This window comes from Cygnus atratus, chromosome 4 (assembly GCF_013377495.2).
Source record: "Cygnus atratus isolate AKBS03 ecotype Queensland, Australia chromosome 4, CAtr_DNAZoo_HiC_assembly, whole genome shotgun sequence".
NCBI classification, from domain to species: Eukaryota; Metazoa; Chordata; class Aves; order Anseriformes; family Anatidae; genus Cygnus; species Cygnus atratus.
Genome location: NC_066365.1, coordinates 45,800,053 through 45,818,711, shown reverse-complemented (window position 1 = coordinate 45,818,711; position 18,659 = coordinate 45,800,053). Strand labels below are relative to the sequence as shown.

Sequence of the window (18,659 nt, the reverse complement as noted above, 5' to 3'; positions counted from 1 at the left end):
TTTACAGCCATGCACGGTTTTACCGGTCCATATCACGTAGAACACTTTCATCTTAAAGTGCAAGCAGTGTGTCCTCACTAAAGGTTACCACAAGTTATCTTACTGCTAAGTTCAACGCGTCTGCTTTCAGTCCCGAAACACAACTTCAAGCACATATTAGCTGGGTTTTCACAGAAGTGACTGAAGTTATGGGTGGCATTTTATGGCTAGGTCAGTTGCTCAGATCAGTGAATTAAAGGAAACAGAGAAAAGACTTTACAAAAGTTGTCAGAGAAGGCAGATCGCTCAAACTCAAAGAACTCTTTAATAGTAAAGAATATTTCTCTCCGTACCTTTGGATAGCTTGTCCTTGGGCTGAGAGATAACAAGTGTCACATCTTCAGGTGCATTCTCTATAATTTCTAATGCTGCATGATGGCTGACACCCTCTAAACTTGTGCTATTCACGGATATTAGCCGGTGTCCTGCACAAAATGATTTGTTCAGATACAATCTAACATACATATTTTCAGCCATCATTGATGACATGAGTGTGCAGGTCTGAACATATTTATGCAAAGCATGGAATAAAAACTACTAAAATTAAACTGATGCTGGGAAAAGGAACCCCAATCATTAATAAGAAAAAAATCAACAACTGATGATATTTCCTTTTTTGAAACTGCCAAACCCTTCCCTGTTATTTTTTCCTGATTTTTTTTTCTACTCATTCAACCTTTTCCTTTGCCATAAGCAGAACGGATGCAAAAACAAACTGAGAAGCGAAATAGACTGTGCAGTTCAGTTCAAGGCACAGACTAAAATAACTAAGCACTGATATTACATAAAATCCATTTTCTCTCTTTTTTTAAATAGTATTAACAGGATTACATGCACTTTTCCCTAAATCCTGGTATGGATTGGGAGTTTAAACAGTTTTAAATTAGAAAGTACCAATCAAGAGATAGCATCAAAGAAAACCTCTCTCTTTTTACGAATTTTCCATTTTCTACTCCTTCAAGTTTACAATTTTTATTTTGATGCAAATGTCGTTTATTTTCATATTGTCTAACTGAGATGTACATCACCAGTTTTCTAAGTTATCCTGAAGGAATCTGAAGTTTGGCACGTTTAAGGGACTGACTTCTGCAGCCATAGATGACAACTGCACTACGTAGGAGTTTGGCCTTTTGTGTCATGTATACCCCTCTCCTAATTTACATTATTCACCTGGCTTTAGAGATCCTTCCAGATCAGCTGGCCCTCCAGGAGTAACTGAATGAATAAAAATTCCCAGATCAAGTTTGCCAGTCTTCTCTCCACCAACTATTTGAAAGCCTATTAAAAAAGGCCCGATGCAAATATGTCAGTGATCAGAGTTTATCTTAATACACTGCAAGTCTATATTTCAAAACAGACAAAAACTTAGTCATTCCAACATATGTAAAGTAACAGAAAATCATCTATACATGTCAAAGAATTCTACATGAAAGTAAACGTTAAAGCTTTTTGATAAAACTTTACTGCGCTCTTGTTTTTTAAGTAAGCAGTTCAGACTTGGTCTAGCTGTCAACTGTGGCACAAAAAACATGCACAAAAAGATACCATTATATGTCCATTCACTGACCGGATGAAATGTATTTGCACTTAAAGTTAGATGCTTTACTTAAATGTCTGACCCTGATATTAAGAACGGGGTTCTTCAAACCCCAGTTTTGTGTACTGAAGAGCAACATACCTAGGCCTTCTTTTGAAGCTTCTAAGATCTATCTGCCAATTCTACAAGGTAAAGCTGGCAAAGATGTCCATGATCAAGAAACAAAAAGGTCAAAGATGACAGGTCTCCTCTACTCTAGCAGAACAGCAAAGTAACAGATTGCATGGGAAAGAAAAGGTAAAGTTCATATGAACTGCTATCCTTTTTGGTCAGCTCTTATCTTAACGTTCAGTGTTGACCCTGCACAATATGATCTTGTCGACTTTTTCCCTCTTCAAATTTACAAAACAGTCTTATGTGGAATGACAGAACTATACCCTAAAGGACACTTCAAAGAGCCTCCCCTCAAGTGCAACTGTTATCAAATTAAAGAGAAAAATTACATGGGTTTATGGAAAACAACAACAGGAGGAGGAATGAAATCCAAATATCTCAACTTCCAGACTCACTAAACCTCATACTAATGTTCCATTCAATGATATTATGAGAACACAATTATTTGTTAACAGCTTTATAAGGTTTTCTTCTTTAAAACCTCCAAGTTGTCACAACTGTGAGGTGTCCACGTGTTAGCTGAACACAGAGACAAACTTCAAATGCTAACTTCTATGATGATTATTTCACAATAATCAGAAACGTTATACCACATGTAATATAGAGAAGCCGAGAAACAGGCTTGCTTAACACCAATCAAGTCAGTAGTGTGTGCTGTTAAGAAAGCCTAGCCTTCTGCATCTTAAACAAATGCCTTAGAAATCCAGCTCATGTCTGTTTTCCTCAGTCCTATGATAAATACTTCAAAACAGAACACCAAAACTGTATTTTATTTTCAGCTTCAACGAACATAAAAAATAACAAACTCAACAATTTTAAAGTCACTTACCTAAACCCATTTTTTCATCCTTTTTCAAGTTCACTAAAGTGATCTCTCTTTCTGGCGAGGAAACTCTGCTCTGTGTTGTTTGCAGAGAGTCAGCTGAAAAGCCAACATTTGCTGATCAGGCACGAGGTGAACACTTGCACATGCACATCCTTTTAGGTTTGCCTTTAAATCCTATTCCATAGGAGAAATTAGTCCTCTGATAAACTGAAAAGCTTCTCTGAAGCAGTGGGTCCAGCTTGGATGTTCCAAGCCACGTATAAGTAAAAAAGAAAAAATAAAAAAAATTGCACCTCATCTCATCTTCAGCAGGTAAAATCTTTGTTTCCTCCTAAGAAAAGCACTCAGCATAGTCTGAGCTCACCTGAGCCTTAAATCTTCAAATTGGTAGGTCTCAGTTCAGCCAGGTATATAGATCTGTGGTTATGTACCCTGCCCAGGGACACAGGGCTTAAACACATTGGTAAAAGCGAAACTGGGGCTTAATATATTAAGTTACTAAAGGTTAAGAGTGAATTCTCTTAATGATGGTCCTTTGTTTAAACAGTCAACATTAGAAACATCTTCTAGACCCTATCTTGTTTAAATTGACTTCCACATTTGCAGCTCTAAAGGCTGGTGACTCTGCCGCTTCTCAAATCTGAGCACACTCATGGTAGCTTTATGTGACTTATGAGTGTTCTCAACAGGCTGAAAGAGACCCAGGCACTTAAGAGACAGAAGCAGCATGATTTGGGGAAAAAAACAACTAAAAAAAAAACAACAACAAAACCCACCACAACAACGTCTCCTGCAGTTCAGAAAAAGGCAATGTATTCTAAGTCTGACCTCACGACTTTTCTACCTGTAGAAGATGGAACTCGTTTAGACTGGACAGGTGGCTCAGTTTTGCTGTAAATAGTACAAGTGCTTCCACAACAGCAGAAACCTAGTGTGCTCTGCACACCAGTAACAAACAAAAAAACCTGATGCGAGAGAATGTGACAGACTTCTCCATCTGGAAAAGGGTTATGATCCCCACTGCAAAAGTCAAAACATGGTCTTTTGGGACCCTACAGCATCATTAGCCTCACAAGTAAGGGAAATGAGCTTGGAAGGGCATGGCATGTTAGGTAACAACTTTCCAAGCATCAGACTGAACAGACACCCTCCACAGCAGAAAAGCATTACACAAACGTAAAAATCTCCCTCAAAAAGCCATCCAAAACAAATATTGGAAGCTGTATCTAGCAAAACGTTCCACATCCAACTAAGTGGCAGAAGTATCTGATTTAAGAATAGCCAAGAAACAAGACAGGTTCAAGTGAAGCACTTGACAAGTACAAATTAAAAGTAACTGACTGAAATAATTAAATGGACATGCTATTTATCAACTTACTGCTCTCTTTTAATGGTGTTGATGATGGAAGATTTCCAGAACTATTCATGCTAACGCCTGCAACATGAATGCAAATATTAGACATTATCGTTTTTTTTCCATAAAGCTATGGAGAAGCTTCAGACTTTACACAGAACGTGCATGAGCTCATTCACAATATCAGATTACTTAGTTGAAAAAAGACACCAAAGAAGTTATGGTTTAGCAAATTGTGGTGATTAAAGTACTTTGGTCGCAATTCGAAGTTAAGAGAGGGGGGTAGCTCATGCAAAGGCAAAGAATTAAAGAAAGGACAGAGCTTTGGCCTTCACAGCCACTCTTAACTTCAGATAAAATTAGCAGGGTTTTAAGGAAAGGCCTAAGTCAAAGACTAAATTTTGTTACACGACTTCATGAATATACCTGACTTTATAAAGCAACAGAACAGTAGCCTTGTAAGATTTTATACAGTAACAAGCAAGTCTGGGCAGTAACAAGCCACTTGGACCAAATATTTCTATTCAAATTGGTTTGCACTTAGGACCATATTTTCTTTGGAAGAAGAAATGCCGAGTAAACAAGACTGTACTTTACAGAGGATGAAATAATAAATGTGCTAAGTTATGGAATTAAATGAGGTAAGACCATTCAAGCTTTTTAGCAAAGCAGCGCAGACCTTCTCAAACTCTAAACTCTAAAGTTTCAGCTGATGAGTTTCATCCACAAAGAATATGTGTCCCCCAGCAGCAGCAATGTCCAACATGTAACTAAGATGGTTATCGGACTTGCTGACCCAGAGATCATGGGTTAGCACATGATAACAAGACTAATTGTAAAGCTAAATGCACAGGACAAATGGCTGCCATCAGTCTCTACAGAAATTCCATGCCTCATCTCACTTCTGAGCAGCTGATGCTCTTAATCCAGAAAAAGCTTGGTTCCCAGTTCAGTCCTTGTTTTGTGTGCAGTTGTTAAGTATTTGCACGTCACTATTTGCATTTTTTTATTTCACAGAATAGAATCATAGAATGGCCTGGGTTGAAAAGGACCTTAAAGATCATCCAGTTTCAACCCTCCTGCTCTGGGCAGGGTTGCCAACCACTAGAGCAGGCTGCCCAGAGCCACATCCAGCCTGGCCTTGAATGCCTCCAGGGATGGGGCATCCACAACCTCTCTGGGCAACCTGTTCCAGTGCCTCACCACCCTCTGAGTGAAAGGTCAATTTCTATTGACTCCCATAAACTTAACATTCTCCCACTTGTTCTCAAATTCCATAACCAATCAATGTTATATTAAACACACAAAAAGCAAGTTAAGGTTGCAAATACTTCAGTCATCCTTGCTTCTGTTATTTTAACAGGGAACCTTCTATAACCAGAAATTCATGACAGAACTACTAAAAATTTGTTCCATAATCCAATGATTGAGTTTAAAAGCATTCAGCTTGTTTTTTTGTGAACTCGATTTTTACTGTCTGCTAGGATTTATTTGTGCAATCGGTACCATAAACTATTGATTCTTTGCATACCTGTGTATAGACTGGTTTGTCACTTTCTCCATAGGAGTATTTTTTTGTTTCTTTGCTACAGTTATTCTGGAACTACAGGCGATGTGTCTGACATACTTTAACATGTGATCCCTTTTTTAAGTCCAAATATTACTATCACTTAATATGTATATCAAAGCATTACATCTGAAGCAATTTTAGAGGTTAGTTAGTAAATACCGCAATAGGATTTATGTATGCTGACCTACAACATAGGCTTGACCAGTATCTTCAATGGATGATGAGTCCGATTCATTTTTCTTTCTTTCAGGACTTCTACTTAAACCTGCATGAGATTTTGAACTTAAAGGGGAGAAGGAAAGAGGGGAAACCAGACAGAGGGAAAAGGAAATTGGGAGAGGGAAGGAAGGATCAATGTAATAAAATAATGGTATGAATAATAAATCAAAACCGATGCATATGTACATTGACTGTACACAAAGGCATTTCAGGGTGGTCAGAGAGACTCTTACTTGCTCAGTTTCAATGCTCCTGCTGCCAATCCAGTATCAAATTTTGGCATTTGCTGAAAGACTCTTCCCATTATGTCCTCTATTTTTTGGGAGGAAGAGTCCAAAGCAGCGATAATATTTTTCCTTGGAGGGTAAACCGAGATATGGCTCTGACTCAGATCATGAAATGATTTGCTCATAACCCTGGGTCTGTCTTCCCAAGAAGTCTTCTCGTTCTTGTCCTTTGAAGAGCCAGGAAGAGGCTGGAAGAGCGAGAGCTCGGAGCAGGACAACCTCTTCAGAATCTCTGCTTGAACTGACAGAGGCCGGACAGCAAGTCGGTTCAAAGTACTGCTGGCCAGGCTACCGGTACTGATTGCTCGTCCCATGTTGAATCCTTTGACAGACTCTGCATGAAGGTTTAGGCTCCTAAATGAAGCTCGCTCTGCAGATTGTTTTTTTTAAAGAAGAAACAAATTCACATTATAAAACAGAGCTAATGCGACCTCTTTGTATAAGGCATGCATTTTAAACAACCAACTCAAACAAAGCTTTTTTTTTTTCCTGTAGCCATAACACCCAAAAGTATGCACCATCATCAGGTACATACGTATGACATCCATGCAGCTTGCTCAAAAAGCAAAGTTTGGATTTAGTGATAGTATGCTAACCTAACTGTATGCTACACTGAAGTTCAAAAACACTAAAATTGAAAAACATTTATCCCCTTAATAATACAAAGATTCATACTTCCTGTTAAACTGCCGCGCCGCCTTATGAACAGGCACATCACTTCCATCTGCCAAGCAAGTCATCTTTGTCGCATCTCAAGCCAAGTGAACGGTAAGACTATACTTCCTTTAACCTGCTCATGCAATTATTTTCCAGAATTTGAACAAGCAGCGCTGCCCCACATCCATACTATCAGATCCCACACAATTTCCATCCAACCACTGGTTAACTCTCTTCACAAGTCCCTGACACTCTTACAGCCCTGTTGGCTAAACGTGGCAAGGTTTTGGTAGTAGGGGGCCATGGGGTGGCTTCTGTGAGAAGGATCTAGAAGCTGCCCCATGTTAGGTAAGGGCCCCACTGCTGACCAGAGCCGAGCCAATAAGCGATGTTGTTTGCGCCTCTGTGAAGGCATATTTAAGACAGGGAAAAAAAAAAAAAAAAAAAAACGCTGCCACACACAGCAGCTGGGAGAGAAAGAGGAGTGAGGAACAGCCTTGCAGGCGCCAAGGTCAGTGAAGAAGGCGGGGGAGAGGTGCTCCAGGCGCCAGAGCAGAAGTCCCCTGCAGCCTGTGGTGAGGACCATGGTGAAGCAGGCTGTCCCCCTGCAGCCCATGGAGTACCACGGTGGAGCAGGGTTCCACACTGCAGCCCGTGGTGGAGACCATGGTGGAACAGGTGGACCTACACTGATGGAGGCTGCGGTCTGTGGAAGACCCCTGCCGGAGCAGATTCCGGGCTGGACCTGTAGCCCATGGAGAGGAGACCACGCAGGAGCTGGTGACCTGGCAGGAGCTGCTGCCCGTGGGGGACCCAGGTTGGAGCAGTTTGCTCCCGTGGGATGGACCCTGTGGTACAGACCCATATCTGGAGCAGTTCTTGAAGAGCTGCTGCCTGTGGGCAGCCCACGCCGGATCAGTTCAGCAAGGACTGCATCCCGTGGGAGGGACCCCACAGCACAGGAGATGAGAGTGACTGTAAAGGAGCGGCGGAGACAAAACTGACCACAACCCCCCATTCCTCTGTTCCCCTGCGCCGCTTGGGAGGAGGAGGTGGAAGGGGGTGGATGGGGGGAAGGTGCTTTTGGTTTCTTTCTTTTGTTTCTCGCTTCTCTAGCTTGTTAGTAATAGGCAATAAATCTTACTATCTCCCTATGCTGAGTCTGTTTTGCCCGTCACGATAATTGTTGAGTGATCTCCCCGTCCTTATCTCAACCCTTGAGCCCTTTTCATCGTATTGAAAAATGATGAAAGGCGGATGAAAACCGCCTTATTCAGAGCAAAGCTGAGCTGAGCCCACATCTATTAGCCTAACTGCCTCCTAAGGCTAGCAGGTAAGTTCCTGTGGCTTGGCTCTCACACAGAAGCTTGATAAGCTGTGGCAACATGTTTGCTGGTTAGAGCCTCCAAAGGAAATCTGGCCATCTGAACCCTTCATCAACTTCACTGATGTCCTGGAGTCAGTTCAGAGGGAAGATGGAGGAAAAGCAATCCTCAACCACGTAGATAATTCTCATTTTCTGTTAGCTAGTGTTTTAAGCTCCACACATGCAGCTGGGAAATAAGCTGCTTTTGGAAGCAGCAGTGTAACTTGCAAGGGAAATGTTACTTTTTTGTAGGCATCATCCAGCAGCACTACTAAATGCTGAAGCATTCGCCACTGCAGAGCGCATTTGGCAACCACAGCCTCAGCACTGCCATTTGAGGAAGACATTCCTTCCTCTAGTACGTATGTCAGAAATTAACTGCAACAGTAACTCAATCCTGCTCTGTAATAAACACACAGATAGAGAGAAGGTTTAGTTGTGGAACACATTTTGTCATTTTAAAATGTGAATTAGCATACAACTATCACCTCCCTATCCACATCAAATAGCTGATAAGCAATGTAAGAATGGTTCTGCTGGATCAGATACACACAAATCTGTTTCCTGACAGTGACAGAAGCTCAGTGATGCTGGTTCTTGTTGCGTTCACATCCTGAGGAAGAGTACCGCCATAAAACATTTTAAGATTTCTATTCTTGACCTTGTACATACCCTCTGACAATACAAGACTGAATTTTCCTATGGATTTCAGGTGAGTGTTTTCTGCCAACCCCATAACTGAGAATTCTCACGTGCTCTAAAATCTTCCTTTGTAAAACTGACTTAACCCTTCGATCTTTGTGGTTTTCTATACACCCTTTCAAGAATCCAAAAGATCCATCTTAAAACTCGGTGCCTGGTTCTGTTTGCTGCATTGACACAGAAGTTGTGCATAAAAGAAGTGATTATCCCTCAAGTTATAGCTAACATCCTTTCTTATGTGCCGTAAAATTGTTCCTTACTTTTTTTCCCTGAACTCTGTGTCTCATCTCTTTTTATTCATGCAGAAAGAATGTTATCCAAGAGGCACTCTCCTCTTATTTTCCCAACCTATTTCTTTTCATTAGGTTTGTGTATGTTAAAATGTTTTTTCCCAGGACACTGTGCAGCAAGTGAAAAACATGCCATGGAACATCACAAGGACTATCAAGTGCTCTCTGTTATGTCTCTATCCTCTGTTATATTCCATGAAAATTCATTCACTGCCATTATGCACACCAGATCTTCTCCCTTTTCTCCGAGTATTTTCTCCACTTATCATCTGAAATCACATGTGAGGCTGCTAGACACAGTAAAACTGTATTTCTGAAGTCTTTAGAAGCATTTGAATCCTCGTCACTCTGCTACTCCAACCCATGAATGCTGTAAGCCTTAGGTACACGTGTGTTTACTCTGTTGTTAACCCACAATCAGCCCTTTAGAAGCCTTCGACAGGTGCAGCTTCTGGGGTGATCAGCCTAGAGTTACTAGTGTCCTTATTGACCTGTCCTTTTCTTTACTGTTTTGCTGAGTTCTTCCAACCACCACTTTGTTTTCTTTTTTAACTAATGTTTTAACAGCTCTGGAAAAAAAAAAAAAAAAAAAAAGGATGCTTCTGCAGATGAATAATAATGCTTCCCAAATACTGCTTGGGATTTCACTGCTCTAACAGAAGGAAAGCAGTATTTGTAATTAATATGCTATTTGAATTAGCTACTTCATTACTGTTTTCTCCTATCTGTATTGCAGTATTTTTTATTTAAAAAAATACTATTGTAATGATTTTATTACTATATATATATATATATATATTTATATATTTATGTGCAGGAAAGAGAAACAGGGCTAATCCATTTAGATCAGTGAAATTATGGCAAAAGCAAATTTTTCCCTTGCATTATTTTTCCTTTTAATGACGGAGCATAACAGAATTAACCACAGCACAATTTTCTTCTGGTTATAAATGACTGGTGAGAGTTGAAACCGCTGAATTCAAAGAAACCTGCACTGCACAGAAATGAACTACTATTTTCCAGATACTGAAAGCGTAACACCTACCTCATCTGCAAGCAACCAAGTTTGCCTGCCATGACAGCCTTGCATGTACTGCCTTTCTTTGTGTTTCAGTGCAAGCTAACACTAAGTGCAGTACCAAGCACCGTATCAAGGTACCCTGTGGTCCCACTATGCACTAACAAGTTGGTTGCACCTGACTGAATAGAAAAGGCTGCAATATACATATATATTTATAATCACAACCTCTACTGCAATGGGGTCACAGACTCCATCCCAGCTAGGATGGTGGAAATCTGGATTAACAGCAACTGGAATGCAGACAGATAAAAACACAGAACAAAAAGACTGAGCAGGCAGACTGACCAGAACTGCATTTTCAAGTCTGCGCTAAAGTCAGGCAGAGAAGCCAGCTCTGATCCAAGTAGGCAAGAAATTACTACAGGGGCTGTTTTTTTCTTTTTAAATGACTGTTCATCAGATACTTTCCATCTAGAAGAACACCACTTTACTTTCTATTATATACATGCAAATTAGATGGCAATTCCTATCTGAAGAAAATTGACTATCATCAGTGTCGTTCCTTAGTTGGTCCACCAAAAAGTAAGTAGAATAAAAAGACAGCTACCCACTCCACTTACAGATGCAGCAGCATGAAATGCTCCCTGGTTTATTTGCCCTAGTGAGTTAACACTGTAATTTATCCGTAATTCCACATGACGAAATCAACGCATTTCACATTAAGCAAAATCTACAAATCACATTTAGGAATTATCTTTTTTTTTTTCCTAAAAAATACCAAAAGCTATTAATCAGATAGGAGAGCACTACTAATGACCTATTTTTAGATTCCTTCTATTTAAAAGGAACTGCTGGCTGCCAGCTCTGTGTGATTGCCAACTCACTGTCTCAAAATAAACTTAGCTAGTAGATTCTCCTTATACATTCTCTCTAAATGTAGAGCTACACATGTAGTGAGAAGCTGAAGTCCACTTTTTTCTCCTTATAAAAGTACATATAGACTGCTACTAAAAACCACCACAGCACCACAGTCCTTACCAATGTCCTGAGTGTCTTGGTTGCTCTGCCTGGTTCTCATCTGTAACTGGAACTTATGCTGGGAAGAGCAGAGATGCAGAAGGTACTGACAGGTCTTACTATTGTCAGTCTGAAACGCATGCTTGATACCATCTGATGTGTTCTGCAAAGTTATTTTCTTCTTCTACATGATGGGGGAAAAAAAAAGTTTAAGACAGTGATTTCTTTTACCCTATGAATAATTTTTTTATTTGCTTTTGCATAATGACAGCATTCAAACTTTCCTGAAAAAAATGCATCGATGGGAGAGATTTCTGTTTAAAATAGGGGTTGAAAGTAATTTGAGCTTTACAAAGAAGCACTTTAAAGCTACTTCTGGGCTAGTTGAGATGGTACTTCATTATTATTTAATTAGTCTCTGCTACTGTTACTGCTGAATAACAACTAGTACTGTCACATTTAGCAGGATGAGTTTTTGAAAAACCTCTCCGAAATTTACAGGAGCTGGTACCGCTCAAGAGAAGAGGAACTATAAGCCCATCTATTTATGAAATCTATCAGCTAATGCTTCAGGTCTTTTTAAGATTCTTGAAACTTCAATTGACCATTACAATCCTAGAACAGGCAACACAAGCTGCAGCTTTTCAATATGGTATCAGAATTAGAAGTACTGTTTTCAATACCTCTATAAAAGCAAGCATTGGCAGCTCATTAACAACTGACACACAACCCCCAGCTTAAGCTGTGCTCCCTGAAGTTGGCTGGTATAGCCCAGACCAAGTGTCTCACCCACTGCTATCCAATATATCACTTAGCTTAACGACTCTTTTAAACACCTCAGCTGACAAGCAACGTTGGTGCAACAACTCTTTCCAGAGAGCACTGGCATTTGCCAGTACGCGGTCCTCTGACACAGGATTCTCACCCTAGGGCTCCTTCACTTCTCAGGTGCCATACAGCAGCGTGGGCAGAGTGCCCAGAAATGCACTAAGTGGGTAGAGCTCTTCCCCACACTCCCAGTAGCCTCTGATCTATCTTTGCATTAGTTCTTTCCTAGACAGCAGGGAAGCCACATTTCATACCATTACAGATTTGCTGTAAAGCACTTCAAAACACAGGTGCTAAAATCTCTTCTGAGGCTGGAACCTGAGCAGCATAGAATGCATGCTAGTAAAAAAGAAAAAAAAAAATCAAACAGTGAAAGAGGCTGACTTACACTAAAGGATATTTTCTTTGTCTCTCTCCATGGGAAGCGTAGTACAGGTGTGCGAGCACCATTGTGAACCTCAAAAATAACAACTCCTTTGGAGCACACTCCCAGAAGGATACCTGTTTGGGATCTCTTCTCAGGCAACACATGATGAAGATGAATGCCATATTCTGTGAGCCTCTGACACAACTGCATAGATCAACGCAAAGAGGGTCTGAAGTTAAGAATATATAGTACAAGTACGAAATATATATATTTATGTATACATATGGATTTGGGAAAAAAAGATTGCTCTTCATCTGGTGATTCCACTTAGGTTATGAATGTGATGATAACACACATGTCAACACGAACTGCTCTAGATGGTTTTAAGTCTTGGCAGTATCTGCTGATACACTGCCCAAGACTACAGCAAAGGATTCATTAGGATTCATTACAAAATCTAACAACTCAAGTATGAATAATGAAAACTGAAATCAAACTTTCCACACATTAATTGCTAAGAATAAATTGTAACCAGTCAGATGCATTTGTTGTGTTAAGACATTTCTTAAAAGCAGAATTAGATCTACGCTTCCATTCCGTGATCACAGTAAGGCATCCCCACTGCTGAAAGCAGCAGTTTGGCTCACTTTGTACTCCCAGTCCTTCTTCTCGCTCTCTCTTCAGTACTTGCTTAAGGGACTGATGCAATGAATCAAACGAGGAAATCCAACTGCTCTCCCTACCCCGCCCCCAGCCAGGCTAGATTTGGGTAGGATCAAGTCCCCAGCTCTTGCTCGCTCTAATTCCTGGTGGTTAGAAGAGCGTTTCTGCCACGTGAGCAACAGCCAAGACCACCTCTGCCGCTGCGGTCTCTGAGTGTGCCGCTGCAGTGCAGAGAGTGACTCTGGAAATACAGTGTAATAGTTATCCAGCGTCTAAGTTGCATACTCTCAGACGCTTAATTCATTTTCAGCCATTGAATCAAGACAGGACCTGATCATTATCTTATGAGCAACAGCAGCAAAGCCCATAATTATATTTCTTAATCGGTCCTTTTAGAATAAAGCAGGTATGTCTGCAATTACAGTTTTCCTATCATCGTACACACTATCTGCAAAAGGAAGTCTGCTTGGTAATGTTTCTGGCTCACTTTATACCATGTGTCCTAACCAGCATAAAAGGTATTAGATCTAACAAAACGTTTCATTATTTGAATTCTCTTTTTTCCCCACAGCAGAAAGAACAAACTAGGTAGGGCATGCAGGCTGTGCTTCCTCATAATCATGGCTTCCTTTAGAATGAACACAAGGATCAATAGTTGCTTTTAATTAACCTATTTGAGCTAAAGCAAGAAGACTACTGATGATGGAAAAAAAGCATAAGGGATTTCCTCCTCATCTATTATGATTTTTTTTCCACTTTTAACAATTAATCTTTTGAGATCTTTTCAGCTTTCTTCCTTTCAAGCTGGCTTCCTCTGATTTCATTTGAAGTCCATGCACCCAACTTCTCAAAAGGAATTTCATGCAGTCAGACTAAGGAAGCAAACAGTTACCACTTACCTTCAAGAATTCTAACTCTGTCTCTTTTTCAGAAGCACCCACGTAAGTGCTGTGCAATTTTGGCAGCTCTTCCTTGATGTAGGATGTATCTAGTTTCTCCATCACTCTAGCTGGGACATAGTGTTCTAGTCTGAAATACGACATGCCATGCACCTACAACATGAAACATTTTTGTGACAGCATTTCCATATGCTACGGACTATATGGGCGTGACTGAGTTAATTTAGCTTTAAGGTTAATTTTAGGCAGAAGTGCACATTTGCAAACTCAGACAGTAAGGGGAGGGATTCAGACTCCCAGCTGTGACCCATAGCTTAGTTTCACATATAGTTTCAAAGCCCATCCAAGCCTGACTCCACTTCTACCGAATAGGGAGGGTTCAATATCTAGATCGTGAACTAGGTTCCGCAACAGCCCTGTGCATGTTCTCTGTTAGACTGTAAAAAAATTACAGTTGTCAGCAGCATATTGGCTGACCTTTTTGTCTAGGGCAGAACTGTGAAGCACGCATGGCTGCTCACAGTCCGTTCTTTTATTAAGCAGCAAGAACACAAAGAACACAGTTTCTCAGAGATGAAATTGATGGTGTACCTCTGCCTGGTAATCTCCATACTCAGCTTGAAGAGCTAGGGATGCTAATAATAAGGCTGTCTCATCATCACAGTGCATCCTGTCTTCCAAGATGTCCTTCCGCAACTGCAGATAATACTGGTGACAAGTGAGAGTATGCCTAGAAGAAGGAAAACACAAAAAAAAAAAACAAAAAACCACACCAACTTTGGTACTGTTCCTTTTAGGAATTTAGAGTGTTTGATTAATATCCAATTTCCATACATAAATTTAGGGCTTAAGAGGTTAAAAAGATGTTCATACACTCACTGTATAAGACTGACATCATCCACAAAAAACTTGATGCGAAAAAACAGAGTGAAGTTGACAGGGGGCTTGTTCTTTTTCTTTGGTTCTTCTTTCCATCCTTCTGGAGCTACTTTACTTAGCTTTATGTCAGGATCAACGAAGAAAAATTCATTGTCTGCCATGAATGTTAAAGAGAAGCACATGAGTAAAAACATCAGAGTCAAGTAATTTTTCCAGCTGGAGGATCAAGACCAGATTTATAATTCTGAAACTCAGTTTTATACAGTAAGGTTTTCTGATGGCTAACAAAGGCTTATGAACAGAATGGCTATTGAAGGGAAGAAACACTGAGTAACAGTATTAGAAATAATTTTTAGTAATGACAAAAATAGGGGAAGGGAAAAAGTAATATTCCACGATAGCCATGAAATTGGAGCTACGGCATCTTTAAAATTTTAAATTTCCTAACCCATAGGAATTTCTAATCTGTCATTCCCTCCCTCCCTTACTACTTATGTCCAAATTATGCTTTTGCAAAGTATTTTCAAGGCTTTCTAAACTGCCTAGGGCACTGGGAGGCTGCCACAGACGGAGAATGTTCTCAGGCTGCTAAGGTTTTCTATCTCTTGCCAGTACTCTGAGTGCTACAGTTCTGCACTAGTCCACTAGACAAGAAAACAGGAAACTTGTGTCTCAACACGTTAGTTCTGCCAAAATGACCTTCCCCCCAGTGAAGAAAAAGAAATCCAACTTCTGGTCTGTTCTAACAGCAAAAAATAAACAGTTCAGAAGCAAACCTTTTTTAGCTGAATACAACTCCCTCTACACCAGGAGCCCTATTAGTTAACCCAGCACCCCTGTGGGCCTGCCCCCACAAGAGGCTGCAGCATTGCTGAGAGCATATTATCAGAACCCAAACCCCTCTCACATCCTCTGAGGGGTGCCATACAGAGCAATACACATTGTGAAGGCAGCAAGCTGCAGTGAAGAACACGCAGCAACCAAAAGGAACAGGCTGCCTGAGCCGAGATGCCATTACTCAGGCAAACAAACGATTTTAAAGAATAGAATTTTTCTTCACTGCAGAACATATTTTGCCTCAGTACAAAAGCATGTAACTCAAAGTAAATGCCTTGTACGTGCCAGGCAGTCTCTGATTATCTCATCTCAACACCCTGTACTTACCTCTTATTGCTCTATACCAGTCTACTACACAAAAAGATTATTCTTACCTCTTAAAGTAGCCAGCCCAAATAAGTGATGCTCCACTAAACCAATATGGGCAACAACCATATCAAAGACATCTTTACATATTGTTTTGGTGTCACAGGTCAGCTCCAGCTTCTGCCCACTTAGAAGCATCACATTTACTTTCCGCCTTGTGTCATCATTCTTCCCTTTCTTCGTCTGCGTTGTGTGAAATAAAATATCCCAATGTTCACACTCACGGTAAAAGTGCATTTGTTTATTTGTTCGTTAAACTTCCTACCCCTGCCACTGATTGCTCAACAGCCCCTTTCTTACCAAGATAGACTTAGGTAGATCCAAGGAGATGAACGGTTCAATCGTCATTTTCACAAACTCAGGGCCAAAGAAATTCTGCAAAGCACAAGCGTATGAATGAATACTGTGTTGCTCGAATAAGAGACCAAGGGACAGTTAGTTCCTGCCCTGTACACACTAAGGAGGAACTGAAGGCTGAAGCTGGAAAATTGTTATGAATTCCTCACAGGAGCTGGTCAGTTTGAACAATCTTATTTTGTCAGCATGCGTGCCAGATGTGCTGGCAGGCTGCAGTGTTGATGACATTGCTACTCTACATGTTTTCCTTCCTTACCCGGACAAAAAGCTAACACTGATATTATTTGTCTTCCTTGAAAATATAGGGGTGTGTGCTGCATATTAGGACCACCTGGGCTTATTTCAGTAATCTACGTCCTAACATTGCTAAGGTTTTCTGCACTGGCAGCAACTCTGCCTTGACAGATCTCTGCCTGCAACACCCAACTCTCCTTTCCTAAAGTCTGAAATGCTTCAGTCTCATTCTGTCTGCTGGATTCAAGCAAAGGTTCTGGCAAATTTCTATCTGCCTGTAGGCAAATAAGCATTACATATTTGTTCTTCCTGTGAATTACAGAAGAGCATAAACTGTCTGAACTGTTCAAAGAAGTCCTCTGCACAATACTGACTTGAATATTGCCGTAAGGAAGTGGTCCAAGATTCACCTAAATACTTATTAGTTAAGGCCTATGTGAATAAACTGGCCAGAGTGCTAGGGACTGGAGACACATAGACTCTTAGCCAGTATGATGACTGCAAATTCACCTGCAAATCTTGTATCACTGTTTCCCATGCAAACAAGAAAAAGAATTCAATTAACTGAAAGCAGCAGCAGAGGGCATCAAACTGTCATCTCCTCTGAACATCATCCACTCCATTTACCTATGTCTCTGTCTCCCTCTTTAATCTTGTACTTCATCCACATACCAAGAGAGCTGGGAAAGTGAGGGGCAGTTTGCACAATGAGTCAGGGTTTAACCCAAGCACAAAATGTATCACCTTTTTGCCATTCTTTCTTTACCTTCCCAGTTTGTTTATTTAATAACTACTGATGGTGGTGGGACACATCTACTTTCCACTAAGAGGAACCGAATACTGGAAAAAATATACCTTATCCCCATTAGAGCTCTTGATTGTTTAACCAATGCAATGTTCAGTCAAGGCTTGCTGTCTGTTTCAGTATCTTTTGCTGCTTCTTTATGCTACGTGGCCACTAACACCACAAAAGCTCAGGAGTTTACTTCGTGAGAGTTAAGTCTTTCCTACCACAGCAACACCAACCACCTAGTATTTCATCTGTTTATGGCAGGACCCAGTTTATGAATCCCATATATTTCAATTTCAGTCATGACATTGCTCCATTTCAATGAAAATAAGAGTTCACCTAAGATCAAGGCATTACCCTCAGTTTTCTTTGAGTCATGGCAGTTTCCAGGGCAATTTCTCTCAGCGGATCTCTGGTGATATCGAGCATTGAGGACCTAATTGCATCTCCAGGGTAGAGGTTCGGTCGGGACTGCCGAAGAGCCATTCTAGCTTGCAGTTGCATCATTTCTTCTTCCTGACGCTTTAGCATCACTTCTTGACTTATAAGATTGCCTTCAAATGGTGCTTCATGCTGCCTGTTACATAGTCAGAGAGGATAAAAGACATTACGGGTGTGACTAAGACATTCCTCTGCATTAAGCACTTATCGAAGTGGAAACCCAGAAACATAAACAAGCTAACCAATACTATGGTAAACTCAACATTTATCCAGCAGCCAGGAGATGAACAGGGTGTTCCTAGACAGAAGCACTCTATAGCAAGCAATCAGTATGGAAAATGAGTAGCACATGCCGAGGTTCTACAACTGCCTGTCATTTATCTGTATGAAAATAAAGGCTCAACTGCAGTCTAAAAAATACTCGACACTACAAATCAGTGGAATCCATACAAAACCAGGCAATCTACAGGAGGAAGAACAACTGAATCTGTTCAAGCAGGGACTGTGAAAAAGGCATGCTTGAAAAGATGTTGTAAAAAATAAAAAAGCGTACTTTATATGAGTACGTATTGCTCCAATCATTTCCTCTGCAGCAATTCTTTACTAACTCCTTGCACAACATTGTATTTTATTCCCTGAACTTTTCCTGAGCAGGAAATATAGCTTAAAATATTTGCTACGCTTTACTTGAAATATTTACTATATTTCATATTTATATAAACATTTTATATGTGTCAGCATCCGAAGTTATTCTAAATACCATACTAAAATGTTTTAATCATCTTTTTTTTTTTTTTCCTGGAAAAAAATAAACGTTTCTCTTAAACTCCTAAGAATGACTTGGGTGATATATAGGCATGACAATAAATGAAGTAAGAGTCTAAATGAATCATTTGAAGGAAAAAAGTAAAAGAGAACAAAAATAAAAAGCCACCACTC

General features: G+C 40.3%; 1 protein-coding gene across 3 annotated transcripts in view; it reads right to left on the bottom strand.

Moving 5' to 3' along the window:
- The window catches only part of PTPN13 (protein tyrosine phosphatase non-receptor type 13), a 116,370-nt gene that overhangs the window by 26,530 nt on the left and 71,181 nt on the right, over positions 1-18,659 (bottom strand). For all 3 annotated transcript variants that reach the window (XM_035548403.2, XM_035548395.2, XM_035548412.2), the window contains exons 10-23: positions 17,637-17,856; positions 16,199-16,273; positions 15,907-16,081; positions 14,696-14,849; positions 14,408-14,546; positions 13,817-13,969; positions 12,276-12,458; positions 11,081-11,243; positions 5,953-6,376; positions 5,685-5,782; positions 3,955-4,011; positions 2,580-2,672; positions 1,210-1,317; positions 333-464 (exon numbers count right to left, since the gene is read on the bottom strand). In XM_035548403.2, coding sequence (XP_035404296.1) covers positions 333-464; positions 1,210-1,317; positions 2,580-2,672; positions 3,955-4,011; positions 5,685-5,782; positions 5,953-6,376; positions 11,081-11,243; positions 12,276-12,458; positions 13,817-13,969; positions 14,408-14,546; positions 14,696-14,849; positions 15,907-16,081; positions 16,199-16,273; positions 17,637-17,856 — 2,174 coding nt within the window. The remainder of the gene's footprint in view (positions 1-332; positions 465-1,209; positions 1,318-2,579; positions 2,673-3,954; positions 4,012-5,684; positions 5,783-5,952; positions 6,377-11,080; positions 11,244-12,275; positions 12,459-13,816; positions 13,970-14,407; positions 14,547-14,695; positions 14,850-15,906; positions 16,082-16,198; positions 16,274-17,636; positions 17,857-18,659) is intronic.